Source organism: Colias croceus, chromosome 5 (genome assembly GCF_905220415.1).
Source record: "Colias croceus chromosome 5, ilColCroc2.1".
Lineage (NCBI taxonomy): Eukaryota > Metazoa > Arthropoda > Insecta > Lepidoptera > Pieridae > Colias > Colias croceus.
The window spans coordinates 4660069-4683568 of record NC_059541.1 but is presented as its reverse complement, the minus strand read 5'-3'; the positions used below and the strand labels follow the sequence as shown (position 1 = coordinate 4683568).

Genomic DNA, 23500 nt, shown 5'->3' with positions numbered 1-23500 from the left:
AAAAATGTTGTAAATGGGCAATTACACTTGTATAAATAATGTTTTATTTAAACTTTATATTAGGTATTTAAATTAAACGACATAGTATAAATTGTTCAATACTTTAATAAATTACAATAATTTCACGGATATGCATATTGTCTAAGAAATAATATAAATTAATAACTAGGTATATTTACTATTCCATTTTGCTATTTAATATGGCGATGATGTCAAGAACTGTGACTGTACATCCTGATATTAAACTTCCGAGACCGAATAAAACAATGAATATATTTTTTACTAGGACCCATTTAAAGGTTCCAAGACTGTTCCATCGGAACACAGTCTCGACTATTCCAGGGATTACAAGTCCTAGGATGGAGTAGAAACAGGCGCCAACGAGATTGATGATTTGTTCCAGTAAAGGCAATGCCACACCAATTGCGACTGAAAGAAATAATATTTCTATGATCAATTTATACCATATAAGTTTAACATTGGAAATTAGAGTTAACAATAACCTCGAAGGTTATTTTTCAATCAATATGTTAATTTTTCATGATTATAAACACCACCCGTCGCCATTCTTTCTTTTGAATAAGTATGGTAGCGTTACATTTATAATGTATGTTGACAATAGAATAATTATAATAGTTGAAAATGAACTTACCACAAAAACAAACTCCTATAGTCCGTCCTCCAATATCAGCTATGTTCTTATAACGATCCCCAATAAACGAATCGGTGTATCTCTTAAATATATCAAAGACTACGTAAAATTGTAAGGGATACGTGAAGAAGATAGACAAGGCGATGAAAACTTTAGCAAATATAGCGGCCCTGAAAGGAAAATGTCAAATAAGATTGGGTTTAATGTAAAGATATAGACATAAAAGAAAAGTGAACGGCATCTAATGTAAAGTGAAATTAATAATTAACTACGAATAAACTGATTGAACAAATATCAGCTCTTACAGGAATATTAATTATTACATAATAGCATATTTATTAAATCTACACAATATCATAATAACCCACTCAAAAAGCGATTACTGGGTACAGTATAGTAAAAACAAGCTTAACAAATCGAGTGTTTGATAGGTTATCGATATTAGCATTAAGCTCTATTACAACAGCGGTATCTTTAAAGTTACAATGAAGACGTAATTGAGATTACAGTTAGAAAGTTATTGTTTAATACATATTATTTTCTGTTAATTTTGTTGTTTCGAATAATAAAAAGGGAACTATTGAAAGATAATATTTCAAAGCTTGTATGTCCAATAAATATGTCTTTACTACATGAAACAATAATACCAAATTCTATTAGTTTGAAAACTATTTTCATCATAAGATATATAGTTATTTTCATTTAATAAATTTAGGATAAAATGATAATGGTGTTTAGAATTTGATGAATGAACGAACGAAATCAACGAACTAAAAGCATATTTACCAGTCGTCAATGGGGAGATTTAGCGTTATGGATCCTCTTGCAAGGTCTCCATAACGAAAGTAACCGAATAGACCCAATGTACTATAAAAGAATACGATAGCCGACATCGCTACCACCAATACACTAGGACATCCAAGAAAGTGTTGTGGTTTCTTCATAGCATTCTCTACGGGCATGACCAAGCCGATGCCTTCCATTGCAAAAATTACGGTCCTGAGGAATTTATGTTTATTTAATAAAATTTCATTTTTTAAATCTAGGTCGGATTTTACTATTAACGTAATATAGTGCTTTTTTATTTCATTCTTATATAAATATTTAATAATATGTTAATTGTTGTGCAGATTTATAAGAAAAAAGATAACACATTCTTCTTGCTTTAATGAGAGAGTTTAAAGTAGATGAATAATTTTGAAATTATCAATAATTAATGTATTAAAATTGATCGACCGTTATAATTGCAAAATCATAAGAACTGAGTCACCTTTCTCAACTTACGATATAAAAGCCGGAAATCTGGCCGGGTCACCGACAACTTTCTTATCTGAAAAGTTGATTTCATCCCCAAATATATAATAAAGACAGATAAGATATGTTGCTACTAAGAAAAAGTTTGCTAGCATTGAGAAAATAGCGAGCCACTTCAAATATTTCACTTGGCATAACAGGCATAGTGGTATTAATATGATGAGACAGTAGTATTCCACAGATAAATTGACGCCGGGAACATATCTGTCAACAAGCTGAAAAAAGGCACTGTTTTATAATAACGAAAACAACACAATGTAAATTAAATTATAATTAAACGCAATATAAATTTGCCAACCTGTTTGATAGAATCCGATATCAAAACTGTATAAATACAACACACACCTACGTATGTTGATAGAAGTGAAAATTCGGCGAAAATACTGAAATGTTATGAATTCTTTATTAATGATTATACCTGTATTATACATTGCATTGCAATGAGAATGAGGAACTAAACAACATCGTATCAGAAAGTTATATATAGTGTAAAACTAACATATTATAAATAATGTCTCGGCTATAGCTTTGTTATTATTTTTTTGGACATTATTTGATCAAGTTAATTTGTATCGTTTAATGTAATTTATCAATTTTATTATATGTAATCGAAATATAGATATTAGCCACAAGTACATTATTTTGTAGCACTATTGAGCTATGTTAAAGAAAACAATGAAGTCATAATATGAACTTACGTACGAAATTACAATAATTATTGCTTGATAACAAATGTTTAAATTGTGAATTGAATGAATAGGGACAGGAAATTGAAAGAAAGTAATATTATCTAGTAATTAATGCAATACCTCGCTGCTTTGGAGTATCTGTGAAGGCATTTAGGTCCATTATTGAATGCAGATTCACAAGTTTCAGCGTAATTTAGTTGGGGCTTCTTTTCGATTTTACAACAACCTCTAGACGTTTTTACCTTTAAGAAATAAGTAAAAAGTTAGACATGTTTGTTCAATAATAATATGTTTTAATGTTTTCAGGAAGAAATGTTCGTATATAAAACTCTAATGTCTTAAGCTACAAAATAAATTGTAAATTCCATTGCTTTTTATACAAAATGAGAAGGCTATTAACGGGAATCAATTATAAATAAAATTACATTATATTTTTGATGAAAAATGGGTACGTTGTAAAAAATCACAAATGTTTTAACTAGTCATTAAAACAAGGAGTTTATTGAGGCTTCTATACAAATTTACTTACCAAAATATGAATGCAATGTCCACAAATGACACCAACAATAATTGTTCCTATAATTCCAACACCCCATCCAGCATTTGAAAATGCCAGAGGGCCAGCTAATAGTCCTGAACCTAATGAAGCTTTTATTATGTTTGCGGTAGCCCTTACGTCTCTGAAATGATTTATGACATTTGTTGTTGAATATCTAATATATAAAAATCAATGCCACTTTTCGTTGTAATTCCATAACTCGAGAACGGCTGAACCGATTTCGATAATTCTTTTTTTATTATATTCCTTGAAGTACGAGGATGGTTCTTATGTAGAGAAAACGTTAATATGTACCACGGGCGAAGCCGGGGCGGACCGCTAGTGAAAATATAAATTAAAGAATCCATACTACAATATTATAAATGCGAAAGTAACTCTGTCTGTCTGTCTGTTACTCAATCACGCCTTAACTACTGAACCAAATTGCATGAAATTTGGTATAGAGATATTTTGATACCCGAGAAAGGACATAGGATAGGTTTTATCCCGGAAATCCCACGGGAACGGGAACTATGCGGGTTTTTCTTTGACTGCGCGGGAGATGCCGCGGGTGGAAAGCTATAATAAAGCTGTATGTATATAAGTATAAATAAAGAATGTGTAAGTATTAAGAATTATATTACATTTTGTATAGAATGTCATAATAGGTAGGTTATACCTACATACCTACATGAATGACGAGTGTGTCATGGATGAAAATAATAAATGTTTGTAAAACAGAATGAATTAATTTTAAAAACTTACGAACTAGGTTTTAACACCTTTCTATGTTCATACGGATTGTATTCACTTTCCTTACAATCGACCTTCTCTATTGTCACACTCATAATGTAAAAATACACTTCACTTTAACAGAACAGTTTCACTTTTAATTAACAGGAACCATTTAATATAAAATTAATGTACAATTCCATCCGTCGTATAGTTCAGTAAATAATTTAAAACACTTCAATTAAAGTTAAATCTAAATAGCCTACAATTACAACCTTACCCTTGTTTGACACTCGAAGCCTACAGTGAGCAAACAATGCGGGTGTTTTATAGTTTAAGACTTAGATAAAAATGTTAAGCCAATCACGGTTTGTCTAAATATTCAACGACATTCTTCATAAACATAGTTCATTAAATAAGGTGTCGGAAGCGCTCAGGTTTGGTGATAAGTGATAACTGAATAATATCGTATGAAATCATACAACAATAGATCTGTCGTGAAGGTAATGACAGTGTATGAAATGGTCGCCGATAAAATTATGATTGTTTTATGAATTGTTCTGAACATGCATAGGATTTTATCCATACTTAGTTGCAAATGGAAAAGTGGTTCTTGTTTTTTAAGTATTCGTATTATTTTATGTTTAGTGTTCAAGAGGATAACATCAGAAGGAACGCAATCCTATTAGAAATGTACCTGATAGTAATAATATCTGCATGTAGAAATTCTCTCCAAGGTCTTTTGTTGATTAATTTACAACTATCAAGGGGAAACAATAAAACGCTTTATACTTAAATTCATTTATTTTTTAACATTTTTATAAATGATTTCAGATTGTTCACAACAAAATGTAGTATGGTATATATTATTACTATAATCTTGTACTAGTTATAAAACCTAATTTCATAAGAACACGCGGCAAAATAATTCGATTTTATATCGATTATTTTTCATTATATTTACATTAAAAACATTTTCTCACGCTTTACGACAATCATTCATTTGAGCTTTGCTTAAATATAATAGTGAAATTTACTATGCTAAAAATATATGCATCGCATATTATGTTCTACGAATAAACAATTATTCTTCATTCATAATACACTAATTACTTAAATACTAAGATTTTCAAACTACTGATTTCATTTGACATTTTGGATAATAACTTTCAGATATTTTCATATGTAAATGAAAATTCTGAATTTCAATATTTTGTTAGCTCTCAAAAGTACAGTTATTAGTATGGACTATAATTGTTTTTGGCGAACCACCAGGGCCTGTTTGAGCTTAGAAGTGGTTTAGGTGTAGGAAAAACGTACGACTGAGAAGCTTGACTGGGGAACTGGTAGGAGAACTGTTGTCGAGCGTTTTTAGTATAAGTCGGAAGAGATCTGAAGGCTGGGGAAATTCCTGTAAAAGTTTGAGGAGTTACAGAAGCAAGGTTTGCATCGTAAAGACTCAGTGAATTGTCGAATGTTGGATTTTTAAACTGCGTAATTGCTTGAGATGGATCAGGTTCACAAACTGTTCCTTGTACCAGTGAGTCGAAATTAGCCGCATAAATTCTAAAATTGATATCGCTGTAATCAAGTTCCGATTCCAAAAAGACGGCCATACGATCTGAAATAACCCAAACATTCCTATCGTTATCTATTTTCACGTCACAAGGGAAAATAAGACCGACATCATCTTTATCAGCGATAGCAGTATTTTGCGGTTTAAGTGGAAGGTTCGTGTTCCAACATCCAATAGCATTTTGGTCGATTAAATTGTAAAGTTGGACACCCGTCTCATCCATAACTTTAGATGTCGTGTGAGTATTAGGGCCGCGAGATCCAACAACCTTGAAGTCATGGTATGAGCCTTCTACTTTAGATTCATCTCTTAAGATACGCGTAGACACAGCGAACTCCGTGTAACTTGACAAAGGACTGAAGTAAAGGGTTCTGAATCCATCAGGTCCCCTAGGTGAAGCAGATATTCCGAATATTCCTTCAGCTCCCCATTGGAAGTTCAGACCTGCAATGTTGAAGTCACCGACCAATGGATCGGGGAAGAAGTAACTGTGGCTAAAGCGCCATGATTTGTTTTGTTCCCACGAATAGGCGATTAATCCATATCCAAGCTCGTCTGAGAAGTATGCGAAGGTATCGTCGCAGGAGTCGCCTTCGTCTAAGGCTATGTTAGCGATAAAAGTTGTAGAGACGATGTCTTCGTTCCTGAACACATATCGTCTTAAACGTCTGTTGGTGTGTAGGTCATATACGTTCAATGCGTAGGGACACACGTTGGTAACATTAGGATCTGAAAAAAAAATATATCTCAATGTCAATATTCTACATATCGTGATTTATTTACATAATTCTTTATTTCTGAATATTGAATTCTTACCATATCCATAGGTGCCGACATCTAAGACCCACAAACGATCGCATTTATCAGCCTTTATTCTGTACACAGTAGTTAGACCTTCCTCACAATTTCCTAATTCATTTTCTCTAAAACTTGGATATGGTGTCAGTTTCGGAGATGGATCATAGGGAGCATCCATATCGATGTAATTTAATGTGGCAGGAATACCTGTGAAATTGATAAAAATTATTGATAATTTTATTATATAACGTTATGTAATATTGAGGTGGTTCTGGGTTCCTTGGTGGTGATTGTTTTTAAGCAATTAAAAAGTTAAGGAAATACCTCGTGAAGGTTTCATGTCATGTCATACGTTCATATACATTAAGTACATAAATTGACCATGATTCATTACCAAGAAAAATACATTACAGACATTCATTATATAATTTTGACTTGTCAAATCGATTTAAGACAGCCGATAATAATCTACGCAAGAGCTTTGTACGACTTTTAACGTTCAAATACTTGCTTAGCCCTTAGATACTGTTAACCCATATTGATAAATGTTGGTAGGCGAACTGAGTTCCGCGTAGTTCCGCCAACTCAATACATCAATCTTCGTAGGTACAAATAAATTACCATAATCAATTTACCTGTGTCCTGTTTGGCAAAAACGATAGTTACAGTACAGAAATTGTTAACTTTGCATAATTGATTGATGTATCATAATTTGGCACAGCTCTATTTAAATTAAATGGGAAAACTTAATAACCTTTGGTTTAGGTTAGGTTAGTAAACGCTGCTTGTAAAATGACCCATCTTGCTTCTAACCAATGGTTCAAATTAAAACGACAAGGTCTGTTTGTGTCCGTTAATTTTGTGTGTCAAATTTAACATCAACAACCGATTATGTTATAGCATCGTTTAATTTGTTAGAGAAATCAGGTTTGAGCCAGTTAGTGGATTGTTGGTAACTTAACAGTTAAGTGATATTAGATGATGAGATAATATTTATGGATTTAAGATGTCCCAATAGGACAGACTTCTCATTAAATATTTATTTATGTAATTTTGTTTGTGAAGGGAATTTTTTTTTAGATAAAGCAAATTAAAAAAATAAGCTTTTCAATTTCATAAATTAAAAAGCGAAATCTAAAATCCAATTAGTGTTTTTTTTTAATTTGATTTTAGATTACGTAGCAAAGCATGAATAACCTTTTTGGTGTAGTAAATTTGTATCCAAATTCAACATAATTCCTTTACTGCCTAAAATTAGTTGCGTGTTCAATAAGGCGTTTTCGGTAATTAATTAATTATTACAAAGAGATACCTTGTGTTGCAATGAAACTTAATAAGCAACACTCGGTCTTTATCGTTATCTAATTAATCCCTAGATTATAATTAATAGCGCATACAAATATAATTGAAAGACGCAAGTAGACAATAATATGAGAAAATTATACCGTAATAATTCCGGAACTATTTATCCTTAAAATTAAAGATTACTTAATAAAAACTTACAAAGAGTTCTTTGAAATACATAATTACAAAATCGAGACTAGTATTAAATTTCTTTTCTATTTTTGTATTTTGGTTTTAAGGTCGTATCTATTACATAATGTGATATACAAGTATTTTTAGATTTTATGTTGTGAAACGTACCAACGCAGTTGAAATACACATATCAATTTGATGAAATTCGATGTTACTTAGCTATAACTTCACTTGGGTTTACCCGGGATAAGAAATAGCCTAAATGAACCGGTAAAGTGATAAAAACAATTTTTTGGGTTAAACCGTAACAATCAAAACAAAAACATCATTCCTATAAGTAGACTATCAGACTTTGTCCCGTCAGCGTCATTGTCGTTGAAAAAAGTTAATTATATGTTGATTATTTTTAAATTTTCCGCGCATCTTATTTTTTTCTGGCATAGAAATCCTCATAATAATAAGCACAACAAAAAAGAATTAGGTAGTTGCAATTGGTGCAAATAATCACGTGTAAGTGAATATTTGCACCAGTGCTGTGATTTAAGGAGATATGCATGATATTATCATAATAAAAGTATAAAAAATAATACTGTGCTAATATCATAAAGCTAATGAGTTTGTTTGCTTTAACGCGCTTATCTCAGAAACCTCCAGTCCGATTTGTAAAATTATTTCACTATTTAAATAGTCCATTAATTATATCGAGGAAGGTTATAGAGTAGGCTTTAATCACGCTAAGACCGATAGAAGCGCAGCGAATGCTGGTAAAACCGACGGGCACAGCTAGTTTTTGTATAAATGTTATTGAAGTTATACTTCTTTTGGCGCGATGGAGAAAAATGTTGAGAGTGAATTTTTACGATGCGCGCGCACACCGACACCTAAATTTAACAGCATGAAGTTAGTTCTAGGTGGTATGAAAATTGATAACTATGTTCAAGTTGTATATTCTAGTATTTTTTTTTCCATACGCCAAAGAAGTATAACTTCTAACGCGCGTTAACACTTTTTTATATTAAATTGAGGTATTTAAAAAAATGGGTTATTTCGATGTTACGGTTCAGCAGTTGTGCCGGTGTAACGCAAATCATAAACACCAGCGATTAAAAGGAAATGTTGCTAATCATCTTTTTGCACGCCCGGGCGTGGTTGCGTCTTGCATAATTGCCTCATTTTATTTATTACATATCATAGCATTATTATGCACTTTTTTGTTACTCATTTCAACTATTCTTGTTTGTTATTCTAAATCTTATGAATTCATAGCCCGCGACCATTGTCTGTTTTTTCTGCTGTTTGAAGAATTTTAATTAATGGAGCCTGTGGATAATTTTCAATCTTGCATTAGGTATATGTGAATGTAAACTAGGTCATTGTCGGATGAAATGCACTCATTTTAAAATTGAAATATGATCGGCATTTATATTATTATTCTAGTCGTGGTAAACAATGAAATAATTTAGTTTTTATTAGGGCTACATCAGAGATGTTAGGGCATTTTTGCTATGTCTTGGTTAATTTTTTTTTTACTGACACTCAATCCTTATTTTAAATTTAGTAGGTAACTGTTTCTATTTTCGGGCCCCAAATATAAAAAGAAAAAAATTTAGGTCAGTTTAATTTTAAAAATAAATCGAAACGAGTGCATTGTGATTTATGAAACACGTATTTCATAATTTATCTTAAAGTTTGGTTTATTATATCTTTTCAGACGTCTTGTAGGTACATCTAATGAAGTTATTTTTTGCGCTATAATTATGTTAATGGAGATTGTAAAACTGCTATCGTTAAAGCTGAGATTTATTTAAATAAGAAAATATAGTTATTACCCACACAGTTAACTATTCCTTGCTAATAACTTAAAAACATGAAGGATCTGAAGTGAAAAGGTAAGATTTGATTTTTTGTAAGTTGTTTGTTTGCTATGGTTTTATTAAAAAACTACTGGGCTAGTTTTAAGAAGAAAATACCTCTAACGCGTAACTAAGGCTGTACTATATATTATTTTTTCCTGCTTCATCCGGGCAAACAATTCAAGGGGCTAATTCACTTTTACCTTGGTTAAACCACAGATTAGATAGTGGGTAAAACTATGATTAAATTAATCATTTTTATTTTTTATACATAATTTGTTCTAATTAGTACTAAAAGAATAGGAAAATTTAGTACATTTTAATGGGTTTTCATTCACTGTTCAAAATAAACATTGTGCAATTTAGATAAAGTTAAAAGAGCTTCTGTGACAAGTATATAAAATATTTAAATAAATATAATTAGGTATTTATTATCTATACATTTTAAGTATTTAATTTAATAATATCTACACTTGAGAAGATCCGAGTATAGCTACTGCTACAAAAAGGAATCGAGTATCGATATTTCTTAATGGATGGTCTTTTTCACATTAGAAGTTTAAATAGAGTATTTCTTTTCCATATTGCATCTTATCACGTTTTCTTGCACTTTTCATCAATACATACTTGAATACATAGAATATAGGAAGTAGGAAATTGCAATACTATGTTGATGTCGAGGAATATTAAGTCTAAATAAGCACAACTATTGCATTTCTTATGATAACAAATTTAAAGTGATCAGGATCATATTGCGAAATTTTTGAAAGGAGAAAATATTCCATCCATCTTAATTTTATTCAACTTGAGCAAAAACGATCATTTTAATGGTAAAATTATGATTAGTGAATAGACTTTATCTATTTTTAATTTTAGGCGATTTTGAAAGGTCATGTATACTTTGTATTTACTCATAATAGTCTGAATCGAGTAGTACGTAGCTAAGCTATCATTTAATTTTCATTGGATGCAAAATTAGATTTTATAACTATTCGAGAATTTCATAATTATAATTAAAATATAAAAAAAAAAAAAATCCTTAATATAAAATACTAACCTGGGAACCATCTGGGAACGGAGACAAAAAGCTTGTTCCTCCATCTTTCAATGCCAACAGGCAGGGCATTCTTTGGGTTGAGAGCTCCGCTGTCAATATCCCTTTGCTTTGCAAAAGGATCTGGATAATTCCAATCCAGAACATTCCAGGCGTAAAGTTCCCGAAGCTTCACCGTCGCAGAAGCAACGACTAAGATGTAACTGAATACGAGAAGACGTCCCACCATTTTTGTAACTGTGAATTCAAACGGACATGTTAAGATCCAATTGACGTCATTGTTTTTTAGAACCTGTATGTATAATAGGCACTCTTAATTTTCATTTTCACTATAGACTTAAGCTCTAAATATTTAAATTTATGATAAGTTTAAAAAAGGTCTATTTTGCTAATAACTACATAAAGCTGCCGCGTATAAAATCGATACAGTTTTTCATAAAACGTGTAAATAATATGATACATATATACATTACGTACAATCAGTTGTAAACAGCCCTACGATTGGGTACAGCTGTTTGAATGAAACTAAAGTAATATGAGTAACCCCAGCCTTTTAAAACTTACCATATTCTCCTTCCAGTGCGTTAACGCTGAGGAAGTGATCACAGAGTTAATAAGAAATTGCATCATATTAAAATTTTGTGAATCTTAATTGCCACAACATATCGAAAAAATATTTTTAAAGAATTTGTTTCACACGCACTCAATTTTTAATTAAATTAAAACATTAAATTCATTTTAAAGTTATGCTAATTTTGCTGCAATTGCCTTTAAAATATGCCCAAATAGAAATGTATATCAATTAAATTTTTGTGCAGAGAAAATATGTAAAGGGGGCGTTTCATGTAATTTAGAGGAATCACGACAAAACAGATTAATTGTTTCACCAGATTAAGCCACGACAAAATATAAGTGTTACATAAGTATCAAAGATTATACTTGTTTTAATGGACTGCAAAATATAGGCTTTCGTAACAAAATAAATTTTAAAAATGCAAACAAACCAAAAATAGAAAATGTTTTCATATAAATGTTGTAATATTAGAATGATATTCATAAATTAGTCTTTTTACTGACCAACCTCCCTTTTCTAGTAAGCTATATTTTATTATAAAATTGTACTTAAAATCTCGTGTTACATATTTATTATACATAACAAGAACTGGTATAAATCTGTGTTTTATACCTATGCTTTTTCTCTTTCTTATAGGTATAATATAAAAGAAATAACATAATAACTTCCTAAGTATTATGTATATGGATTACACTCCACAATTACACTACCAATACCTATCTATAAATATCTACTGTTTAGAAATAAGGGAAACCTTTTTTCAAAGACATCTTATGCAGCAAAATCCTCAATATTTAACTTTATTACTTTTTTTAAAGCAGAAACGTTTCATAGATACCCAAACTAAAACTTAACCCGAAAACCGTTATCAAAAAAGATTTTTGTCGTGTATTGATCCATTATGTTAATCAACGTTATGAATACTTTTGTATAGTTTAAAAAGCGAGAATATAAAATACATTATTGCGCTGATATGTAAATCGGGTTTCTTAGCTCCATGGCGATACACTTACCCACGTGCGGTAGAACACGATTATTTTATCGGTTCTCTCGTGACGGCGAGCTTGCGTGTGTAATATTGATGACATAATTATCAACTAAACTGGAAGCTTTTAGCTAAGAGAAAATTAAGCAAAATTCTTCGAACGACAATTTGCAAAGGAATTTGCCTTGTAATATGATATTGAGCCAGGATAACATAATGGAAGTTTAATTTTACTTAAATTGAGATAAATTCAGATTTTCAAAGTGTTTGATTCGACACTAATTGGGTCAATGTAGTGTAGTAGGTTGAAGTGAAAGGCTCGTAGAGCTATAACTCCAGCCCATATGAGTAGTCGTCTTATTTTACAATGAATTCCAGATCGTAGATTAGGTAGTTTAAATAATTGTTTTGCGCACGCGTTTGGTATCATCACATCTAGCGCGTGTCACGTGCTTCTAAACGGGTTATGTAGCTCCTGCGTTTATTCAAGACACAAAATTCATAACAATTAACCGTTTTTTTTATTACTGCTACCTTATAGATAATTCTTCAACCTTCCTATTTAGTATACGGGCCATGATGGATCGTGATTCTATTATGTATAATGTTTGTGCGTAACGCAATTGTAATCGGTTGGGATTGTGGAAGTAATTATTGATCAATAACTATAATATCATTAACTATAAACTATTATAAAATATCAGTAACTGTATAACTTACAAATTCAATGAGAGTATATTTTTCCAAGCAACTCTAGAAGTCAACCGTTTTGGCAAATTTAAATTTTCCCTTATTTCCGCTTTATGAGAAAAGCATTCCTTAAAATATTGAGATATATCATAGGTAATAAATAAATAGTATTATTTGTTTTATCCTTCACTGAATCTGTCCTACGACCTTGGGTATTATGTAAGAAAAGTAGAGCGGAAACTGCTTAATCAAGTACAAAACTGATTTTATGCAAAAACTATATACTTATTGTTTTCAGAATAATTTTATAATAATATGTAACACATTTCTGAATTGTGGAGTTCACTTTCAGTTTTATAAGGGAATGTGATAAGCCGGTTTGAATGACTCGATGTTTTTTACTTTTACTAAAGGGATTTAAGTGACGGATGCAATTTATTATGGTTTCTTGGGTTAAGAATATTCCGTTCGTTTCGACAAAATACCTATCTAAATGTTTAATTTAACAACATTTTATGGTAATTATCATTTTAATTAATTCCTTTTTAAAACTAACTCTTTATAAAATATAACATACCGTCCGAATCGATAACCTCCTCCTCTTTATGAAGTCGGTTAAAATATATGTGTACCTATATAGTATATACAACCGTATAAAAATGTTTAGATTTGGTTTCCTAAATTCACGAATAAAAATATACGGAAATTGAATTTTGTACACAAAACGTATTACGTGGGTATATTATATATTATACGGTATACCTTAGCATGCTTGTTTGTACTCTAATAATAATAATAGTCATATGAATATATGAATGTTCCTTTTGTATACGTTCAACGGTCTTACTTCATATAACATATTAAATATTAAAATATCAAATAAAATTATATATATTGAACTTGCATATACTGCATTAGCACCTTCTAATAACTAGTTTATGAAATCAGTCGCTATCAGTACCATACATATCATTGACCTAATTTACCAGAGGTACTTTGCGTACTGAGCTACAAGTTAAGGAATGCTTGAATATTAAACTTTTAGAATAAACAATTTAATTTATACATTCAATGAATATATTTATTTGTATCAGAGTAATCTAAAATAGGTTTAGTTATCGTTTAGTAAACACGATTTTCATTTTCCGACACAAAGTACGTATATACTTAAAGTATAACATAGTATTAAACAGGATATAATAAGAAAATCAAAGAAACAGTGCTTTGAATAAAAAATATTCCAGGAAAACGACACTTAAAAAGAAAGGTACAGCAGACCATAGGAAACTAAGAAAGGTTAAGGAAAAAAACATAACGAGGCTTTTGAGGCGTACGAGCTTCGAAGTTCAGCGTGGAATTATCAAAATTTGAAAAGGATAGATGGTGAATTTGTATTAGGTTTTTGAAAAGCAACTTAATCGACTTTGTTGTAAAAATATTTTATGCGTTATCTATACATATAATAAAATCGTAGGAAAGTCAAAACTGTACATTGAATATTTTTTTAAAAGAATACCTGGGCCGTGATCTATAATCGATATAGAAGCCAAAAATATAGTTTTTAGAATTTTTGTCTGTTTGTCTGTTTGTCTGTTTGTCTGTTTGTCTGTTTGTCTGTATGTTTGTCCGAGCTAATCTCGAAAAGTACTGCATAGATTGACTTCAAATTTTGCATGAATATTACTAACAGGTCGGGTGAGGCTATAGGCTACATATTATCAAGCTATCATCTACGGGGGAGGAGCTGTGAACCTTTATTTTTCTTACGTATTCCGTGTATTACGACAGCGTACAATCTAAAGACTCGTGTTTAAATGTTGGTTTCGAGTAAGCCATGCTATTATCTAGCTTTACAAAATAAAAACTATGTCATTTACGTAATTTGGGCAGAGAAACAGTTTAATGAATTTAGTAGTATAAAGACAAATTAGAAACAGCGCCATCTATTAAATGTTATAAAAATCAAATCAATTTACACGTTAACTATTGGAAATTAATAATCAAATGACGCATATATAAATGTTGTTTGACAATATCTAGATTGACACTATAAAAATTATGCCATTTAAGTAACTTGGGAAGAGAAATATAGTTTAAAGAATGTAAGTTGTATAATGTTAATTTTGTAACAGCGCCATCTATGAGATTTCGTAAAAATCAAATCAATTTACATGTTAACACTACTGAACACAATGTTAAAAATTAATAATTTAAATGTAATAATTATGTTATTTATTTATTTAACTCTTTAACCCATATCTTCCGTTCCCTATAAGATATATTTCGTGTGAATAATAAACTACATTTTTTTTAAAGTGAGGGTAGATGTTTATTATTTTAAGTAAAAATAGACACCATTATCTACAGTTAATCTAATGATTGTGTTCCAAAGAGTATAATAATATATTGTTGTGTTCATTAGGTTACAATTTTAAAAATCTTCGTGTTTTATAAATTTACTAGCTTACCGCCCGCGGCTTCGTCCGCTTTGTCTAAAACCTAATAATTTATATACTAAAACCTTCCTCTTGAATCAGTCTTATCTATTAAAAAAAACCGCATCAAAATCTGTTGCGAAGTTTTAAAGCTTCGTCCACTTTGTCTAAAACCTAATAAATTATATACTAAAACCTTCCTCTTGAATCAGTCTATCTATTAAAAAAACCGCATCAAAATCTGTTGCGAAGTTTTAAAGATTTAAGCATACTATGTAGTGATATTTATAAAGCAATTGAATGCCATAAAACCAAAAATATCAAATGCAATCTTCGTGTTTTGTGAATTTTCACCATCATGCGTTCCCACAAAAGGTAAGTTGTTACTTACAGGTATTTATTGAAATGAAATGAAATGAATGATTCTTTTATTATTTTGAGGTGCATTGGGAACAGAAGTTTTTGATAAAATTTTATTTGTAAGTAGCTTTTTTTATAGATTTACAGTTAACTTTTGATTTTTTTATTCAATGCTAATAAAATTATATCGCCTTTGGAAGACGATTTCTGCTGATATTTTTACTACACCACTTGAAAATTGATGATTTGATGATAAAGACAGTAGCAGCGAGGATTAAGTGGAAATTAGTAATCATCCGCTTCGTCAATTTTTGACTGAAGTTAATGTCCAACGTCCAATGGTTCAATCATTGGAAGTATCTCGGGAAATTTTGGAGGATATTTTTCAGGAAGGAGAGGAGGGGCAGCCAACCACATATCAAACTAGGTACTACGTTTTAGTACCGAAAAAAATGTTATTGCCAAATGAAACGTAAATTTTGCACTCACAACTTTACAAGTAATGTTTTTATTTTGACTTTGCGGTTATCTGATTATAATATTTATCGTTATGGCTATCGACGTACCGACCGTACTGGGATCAGAGTAGGTACATGATATACAGTTCATCATCCAGGATTGCTTAGAGCATTTTCACACTGAAAAAGATGTTTTCTTTGAATCGTAGTTGCTTCATTTATTTATTTTTAATCATTTTAAATAATATGTTTTATATTTTATAAATATATCATTTTCATTATTTAAGTAGATAAAATAAATTATGTAACGGTTTTATAAGAAAACACATTATATTTGTTAGGCGACGGTGATTTCTTCCAGGCAAAAGAAATCATCTTCAGGATGGAATCATCCTGGATCATCTTCAGAATCATCTTCTGAATCATCTTCAGAATCATCTTCAGGATGGAATCATCATCATGGATCCAGATGGGGGTCAAGTGACGCGGGCCACGTACCACAAACATGCTTAGTTTGTGGTATCGAGCGCGAAAGATAGTCATCGTGTTTTTAGTAAAGTTACTATGTAAACGAACGTAATTTAATACTTAGGTACATATTCTATAATGGTGTGCTCAAACTGTTAATCTACATTTAATTTAGATTATTATTTGATACTAAGTAATGTAGAATTTAAACCACATTCATGTTTTCTTCAGATTTTAAGATTTTCTTATCAGAGTGTTCAATTTTAATGTAGTTAAATTTTATAAGAGACAATAATTAAGAAAATTTTAAAATAAAGTGTCACGTATTTTTTTTTAAACAACGAATGACGAAAAACGACCTAATCGCGGACGAAGTCGCGGGCAACAGCTAGTCAATAAATAATAATGTATTAAAGAATCTTAAAGAAGCTTTTTGGTTATATCGGTCGATAACTAGCTGTTGCAAAAGGGCTTTCACATTGCCATATTTGATTTAAAGTTTCAAATAATCTACAAAAAAGGTCACTGACTTTCTCAATTTAAAATTAAAAATAAGAATTCTATTTTTAAACTCCATTCACAATATTATATAAGAAGAGGTAATAAAAGATTACAAATTACGAATATTTGTAAATAATATTGTCGTACTAGTCGAGTAAAGGAAGTGGTTGGCCTCTTTTTAATTGACGTTTTGTGTAAGGGCTTTGTTTAAAGTTAATTCATTATTTTTTTAATCAAGGTTGAACTTCTTAGCCCATACCGAAATCCATATAAGTAGGTAAGTGTAACCATTTAATGGATATCGAAGCAGTTTTTAATGTTGTTTGTTAATATAATATAAGTAAATAATGATGTACAAAAACTTTGGAAACGATTTATATATGTATGTACTTAAGAAGGAGCAATTATATGATATTGGCGACATGCTGACAATAAATATAAATCGAAAATTACGTTAAAATAAGGCAAAAGTTGCATTTTATTTATTTACCTAGTTACTTCCTCTTAATATATCTGTCTGTTTTCTCATTAAATTTCTTCTACTTTTGGCTTAAATATTATAACTGTAATGTATTTTACGCACTACATTTAAAATTTACGAATACTAAATTTATAGACTCCAATATTACTTGTCTGTTTACAAAATTTTGTTTTTTGAACAACAATAAAACATATCTCAAAACATTTTTATACATTGTTATCATCATCATACAAATGCTACTCGTGCGAGTCACACGTTTAGGAGACGAGGCGTCAGGCCATAGCAAACCCTGACCCACAGAGTATATTCGCAGTTTGTTATATGTATTATCTTTCATTGTTAATAATTCTTATGTCACAGTGTTTGTAACCCGAAAAGCTTGAGAGATTTTCTTGTAAAATGTTGCGTATATTCAGTAGGCATCAGAATAGATAGCTAATTCATTCCTAGTCTACTCAAATAATTTTGTGATTATAATTTATTTAATAATTAAACAACTTTACTAAACGGTGCTAAATACATTCATTGCTAAGTACGTTTTGATTTGGTTTCGGACAACACACCCACGTGGAAGTAACTTGCATATTTATAGTTATTAAGGTTGTGGAACTAAAACAAAACCAGGTCATGGACATGGTATGCAATACCATAAGTGAATTTTCTGTGATAGTGTGACCATTGCTCGGAATATCGAGTTATGTGACGTGTATGTGTGTGACGTGTACACAAGAATAATTAAAGGAATTTAAAGGCCAAATTAAATTATAATATTAAATATTTGTATGTCAGAGTTTGTTTTCAAATAAAAACGTAAACTTCAATTTGTTAAATTATTGTGTTAGTTATACCTAATTAAAAATTTTATCTTATGACTGCAAATGAAAAAACAAGTGATATTAGAAATATTAGGTACTTAAAACGAGAGATTTAAATATTAATTTAAAAAACAATGTCAATGGCTTGTCAATGGATACACATGATAAAAATGGTGTTAATAAAATGAGGAACGCAAAGCTATGTCAATACAATTTATCTTTAAGATATGTTGTGTACATTATGACAAGTGTCAAACGGTACAAGGCTTTATTAAATTGTTAGTTTGTGGTTATTATTACACGTCTAGGTGTGATTTTATTGATTGATATATTTTAATTTTAACACATTTCTGGTTGTTACTGCGACCAAGAATGTTTTGAAAACAATCACATGGATTATGTAATTCTTACCTATCTTCGGACAATGATTTACTTACTTATACATAATTGGGTACACAATTATTAAAAAAAAAAAAAAAACTATGACTTTGTCAATTTGTGTTAACTATTATTATCGATATATATAACTACTATACAATCATTTGCTGTGCGATTACCTCTCTAAAACTCGAGAACGGCTTTATCGATTTGGATAATTTGATTCCAAAATATCTAAGTTATCGCAGTAACTATGTAGCAATCAGTCAGAATCATAAATAATAAGTTCGAGAAAATATGTTTTTACAAATAATATGTACCTATTTATATTGTGTAGGTCATACGACGTATACCGGGGCATCTGTTCTAGTACCTATATATTTCTCTAATTATAATGAGAACGTACTTTTTGTCTGCGATTATTTGCTACTGTATCATGTACTAGCTGTTGCCCGCGACTTCGTCCGCGATTAGGTCGTTTTTCGTCATTCGTAGTTTTAAAAAAAAAACGTGACAATTTATTTTAATATAGTCTCTTATAAATTTAACTACATTAAAATTGAACGCTGATAAGAAAATCTTAAAATCTGAAGAAAACATGAATGAATGTGATTTAAATTCTACATTACTTAGTAGTTAGTATCAAATAATAATCTAAATTAAATGTAGATTAACAGTTTGAGCACACCATTATAGAACATGTACCTAAGTACATATTAACTTACGTTAGTTTACATAGTAACTTAACTAAAAACACGATGACTATATTTCGCGCTCGGTACCACAAACTAAGCAAGTTTGTGGTACGTGGCCCGCGTCACTTGACCCCCCGCGAGTTCCCCTCCGTTGCTATGCGAAAATACATTCGTCGCCCTACTGTAGGAAAAATTGTAATACTGTGGCCTGGGCGTTATAACACGTCCAGGGAGTTCCTGAGTGCCGATATCACCATCTTGAGGAAAAGCTTCTAATGTCGATTTAAAACTGCATACACACGAATTAACCTGTTCTAAAATTGTGAAATGAGTTCAGTTTTAAATTTGAGAAATATTGATTTCTTGTACTCCACTATTCGTTGTAGTCGAATACAAAATATATTTAAACAAACTTAGGTTGGCCTTCAGGCAAAAGGGATCCTATCAAAAGGTAAACTTGACCTTGTATCTTAAAAGTAAGCATGAACAGACCTTCTGATAATTATTGAGCACCAAAGGATCATCAAAGGTTCCGGTTTATCTTCAAACGAAAGCCGACTCCTTACTACACTTTAAAGCATTACAAAAAGAACATACTACGTTAATATCGCCTATACAGAAGATGATCTGTAATCAATTGTGTGAGCAAACCCACTTTTATATTTGTCAGACTACACCACCGAATTCGTAGATTGTTTACCTCATGACGAAATCTGTCTGCAGTAAGACGGGCCTCTCGCTATTCGTACGTTTCCACAGACCTTCATAGATATAGTATGTAGATAGTTTCAATTCTTAATCTTTCATTAAACAAACTTATTAATCGTTCTTGTCTCATATAATTGTAATATTCGCGTCCCTACTCTAGTCATTGCTTATGCTCATGTTCATCTTCAAGAGATCGAATAATATTATGATGCACCCTATCATTTGTCAAACGGTCTTCATATTGAGTAAAGTTTCAGATTCTCGAGATAAAATATGACTGTCGTGATCAGTAGTGAGACGTAATTCCCTCTCAGTGAGGGTTTCGGTCTCACGGGATAGTACAATATGCCGTTTGCGATCAGCTGTGAGACGTCATACCCTCTCAGTGAAGGTTTCGGTCTCACGGGATAGTAGGGGAGATCGGGTTTGGTTGTCTCACGGGTTGGTTGTCACAGCCAGCGGTCTTAATACAAAACTGAACTATCGAATAAGTCTGTTGACCAGCGTGGCAAGAGCGATACAGTGACAACGCTGTCCCCACTTCGCGTCAGACCGCCCAGATCTGCCGTGAGGGCCTCACACGTGTTTATTGTTTTCGCACAGATTTTTTATGATATTATGAGGACCGAATATTATGCTCCTCATAACACACTGTGAACGAAACGACAGTGCGGTTTAATTCAATGCCAACACCATCAGAAAAAAGGATTATTTTTAATTGTGAAAAAAATATATTATGATTTACACTATTAACACTCTTTTAACATAAAATATAAGTCTGTGAGTGTGTAAAAATAAATCCAGCTAATTACACATCAAACTTATGTTTATAATTTGGTATACGACATAAAAATATATTAATTGTCAAGCAATAATAATACAGATAAATACTGAACATAAGTATAATAGATATTAAGTAGTATTAGTTAAAATATACTTTGACTACTTTGACTGTTAGTCAAAGTTTATTTTTACTAACAACATGTAAATGAAGAAGAAATAATAATTACCAACGAACTTACCTTTTCTATAATAGTACTTAACACGGCACATTTTTAAAATTATCTTGCTCAACTCTACTCAAAAATTGGAGGGTTTTGTTGGAACTTTAATATGTAAAAACTATGATATGTATATCTAAACTACGATACAACTTGCATGCGGAAATGCTCATTAAAATTGTGAATCTAAAGAATAACTGACAACATACTATTCAATTTTATTGAGCTGATGAATATCTTTTGCCTGGAAGAAATCACCGTCACCTAATAAATATAATGTGTTTTCTTATAAAACCGTTACATAATTTATTTTATCTACAATACTGAAAATGATACATTTATAAAATATAAAACATACTATGTAAAATGATTAAAAATAAATAAATGAAGCAACTACGATTCAAAGAAAACATCTTTTTCAGTGTGAAAATGCTCTTAGCAATCCTGGATGATGAACTGTATATCATGTACTCTGATCCCAGTATGGTCGGTACCTCGATAGCCATAACGATAAATATAATAATCAGATAACCTAACCCAAAGTCAAAATAAAAACATTACTTGTAAAGTTGTGAGTGCAAAATTTACGTTTCATTTGGCAATAACATTTTTTTCGGTACTAAAACGTAGTAGTTCGATATGTGGTTGGCTGCCCCTCCTCTCCTTCCTGAAGTATATCCTCCAAAATTTCCCGAGATACTTCCAATGATTGAACCATTGGACGTTGGACATTAACTTCAGTCAAAAATTGACGAAGCGGATGATTACTAATTTCCACTTAATCCTCGCTGCTACTATCTTTATCATCGAATCATCAATTTTCAAGTGATGTAGTAAAAATATCAGCAGAAATCGTCTTCCAAAGGCGATATAATTTTATGAGCATTGAATCTGTTAATAAAAAAATCTAAAGTTAACTGTAAATCTATAAAAAAAGCTACTTACAAATAAAATTTTATCAAAAACTACTGTTACCAATGCACCTCAAAATAATAAAATAATTCATCATTTTATTATTTCATTCTAAAAGTGTAATAACCTACCTATAATACCAACAAAAAACATGAATTGCTATCATTATAAAAAATAAATACCTATAAGTAACAACTTACCTTTTGTGGGAACGCATGATGGTGAAAATTCACAAAACACGAAGATTGCATTTGATATTTTTGGTTTTATGGCATTCAATTGCTTTATAAATTAATAAAACTACATACTACATACTATAAAAAAAGTTGCTTTCTCTGTCCCTATGTCCCTTTGTATGCTTAAATCTTTAAAACTTCGCAACAGATTTTGATGCGGATCTTTTAATAGATACATAGATTGATTCAAGAGGAAGGTTTTAGTATATAATTTATTAGGTCTTAGACAAAGCGGACGAAGCCGCGGGCGGTAAGCTAGTAAATTTATAAAACACGAAGATTTTTAAAATTTTAACTAATGAACACAATCATTAGATTTAGTTTTTATTTTTTTAAAGTGAGGGTAATAAAAATCTACCCTCACTTTAAAAAAATGTAGTATATTTATTATTTACACGAAATATATCTTATAGGGAACGGAAGATATGGGTTAAAGAGTTTAATAAATAAATAACATAATTATATTTAAATTATTAATTTTTAACATTGTGTTCAGTAGTGTTAATGTAAATTGATTTGATTTTTACGAAATCTCATAGATGGCGCTGTTTCAAAATTAACATTATACAACTAACATTCTTTATACTATGTTTCTCTTCCCAAGTTACTTAAATGGCATAATTTATAGTGTCAATCTAGATATTGTCAAACAACATTTATATATGCGTCATTTGATTATTATTAATTTCCAATATATTTAACGTGTGTTTGATTTTTATAACACTGCATAGATGGCGCTGTTTCAAATTTGTCTTTATACTGCTAAGATTCATTTAACTGTTTCTCTGCCCAAATTACGTAAATGACATAGTTTTTATTTTGTAAAGCTAGATAATAGCATGGCTTACTCGAAACAAACATTTAAACATGAGTCTTTAAATTGTACGCGCTGTCGTAGTACACAGAATAGGTAAGAAATATAAAGGTTCACAGCTCCTCCCCCGAAGGTGATATCATGATAATATGTATAAACTATCCTCACCCGACCTCTAAGGAATATTCATGCAAAATTTGAAGTAAATCTATGCAGTACTTTCTGAGATTAGCTCGGAAATACATACAGACAAACAGACAAACAGACAAAAATTCTAAAAACTATGTTTTTGGTTTCTATATCGCTT

At 30.8% G+C, this 23500-nt stretch overlaps 2 protein-coding genes across 2 annotated transcripts; both read right to left on the bottom strand.

Moving 5' to 3' along the window:
• Positions 1 to 87: 87 nt before the first annotated feature.
• On the bottom strand, positions 88 to 4383 carry LOC123691581 (proton-coupled amino acid transporter-like protein pathetic). Its single transcript, XM_045636035.1, has 8 exons — positions 3959 to 4383; positions 3185 to 3335; positions 2776 to 2897; positions 2265 to 2349; positions 1937 to 2181; positions 1439 to 1651; positions 653 to 822; positions 88 to 429 (listed from the first exon to the last, which is right to left on the bottom strand). The coding sequence occupies exons 1-8, from the start codon at positions 4039 to 4041 to the stop codon at positions 179 to 181; spliced, it is 1320 nt and encodes a 439-aa protein (XP_045491991.1). The 5' UTR covers positions 4042 to 4383; the 3' UTR covers positions 88 to 178.
• Positions 4384 to 4710: 327 nt separating this feature from the next.
• LOC123691812 (protein yellow) lies at positions 4711 to 11240 on the bottom strand. Its single transcript, XM_045636379.1, has 4 exons — positions 11160 to 11240; positions 10686 to 10919; positions 6318 to 6506; positions 4711 to 6230 (listed from the first exon to the last, which is right to left on the bottom strand). The coding sequence occupies exons 2-4, from the start codon at positions 10909 to 10911 to the stop codon at positions 5164 to 5166; spliced, it is 1482 nt and encodes a 493-aa protein (XP_045492335.1). The 5' UTR covers positions 10912 to 10919; positions 11160 to 11240; the 3' UTR covers positions 4711 to 5163.
• Between the last annotated feature and the right edge of the window lie 12260 nt (positions 11241 to 23500).

What these genes read in the sequence shown, in the direction of transcription:
- LOC123691581 (XM_045636035.1), bottom strand. Translation starts at nt 4,041, where the DNA reads ATGAGTGTGACAATAGAGAAGGTCGATTGTAAGGAAAGTGAATACAAT. An exon ending in AAGGTGTTAAAACCTAGTTC is followed by an intron (nt 3,336 to 3,958) that starts GTAAGTTTTTAA and finishes AAATCATTTCAG; the next exon opens with AGACGTAAGGGCTACCGCAA. An exon ending in AGATACTCCAAAGCAGCGAG is followed by an intron (nt 2,350 to 2,775) that starts GTATTGCATTAA and finishes ATAACATTTCAG; the next exon opens with TATTTTCGCCGAATTTTCAC.
- LOC123691812 (XM_045636379.1), bottom strand. Translation starts at nt 10,911, where the DNA reads ATGGTGGGACGTCTTCTCGTATTCAGTTACATCTTAGTCGTTGCTTCT. An exon ending in CGTTCCCAGATGGTTCCCAG is followed by an intron (nt 6,507 to 10,685) that starts GTTAGTATTTTA and finishes TCAATTTCACAG; the next exon opens with GTATTCCTGCCACATTAAAT. An exon ending in TGTCGGCACCTATGGATATG is followed by an intron (nt 6,231 to 6,317) that starts GTAAGAATTCAA and finishes TTTTTTTTTCAG; the next exon opens with ATCCTAATGTTACCAACGTG.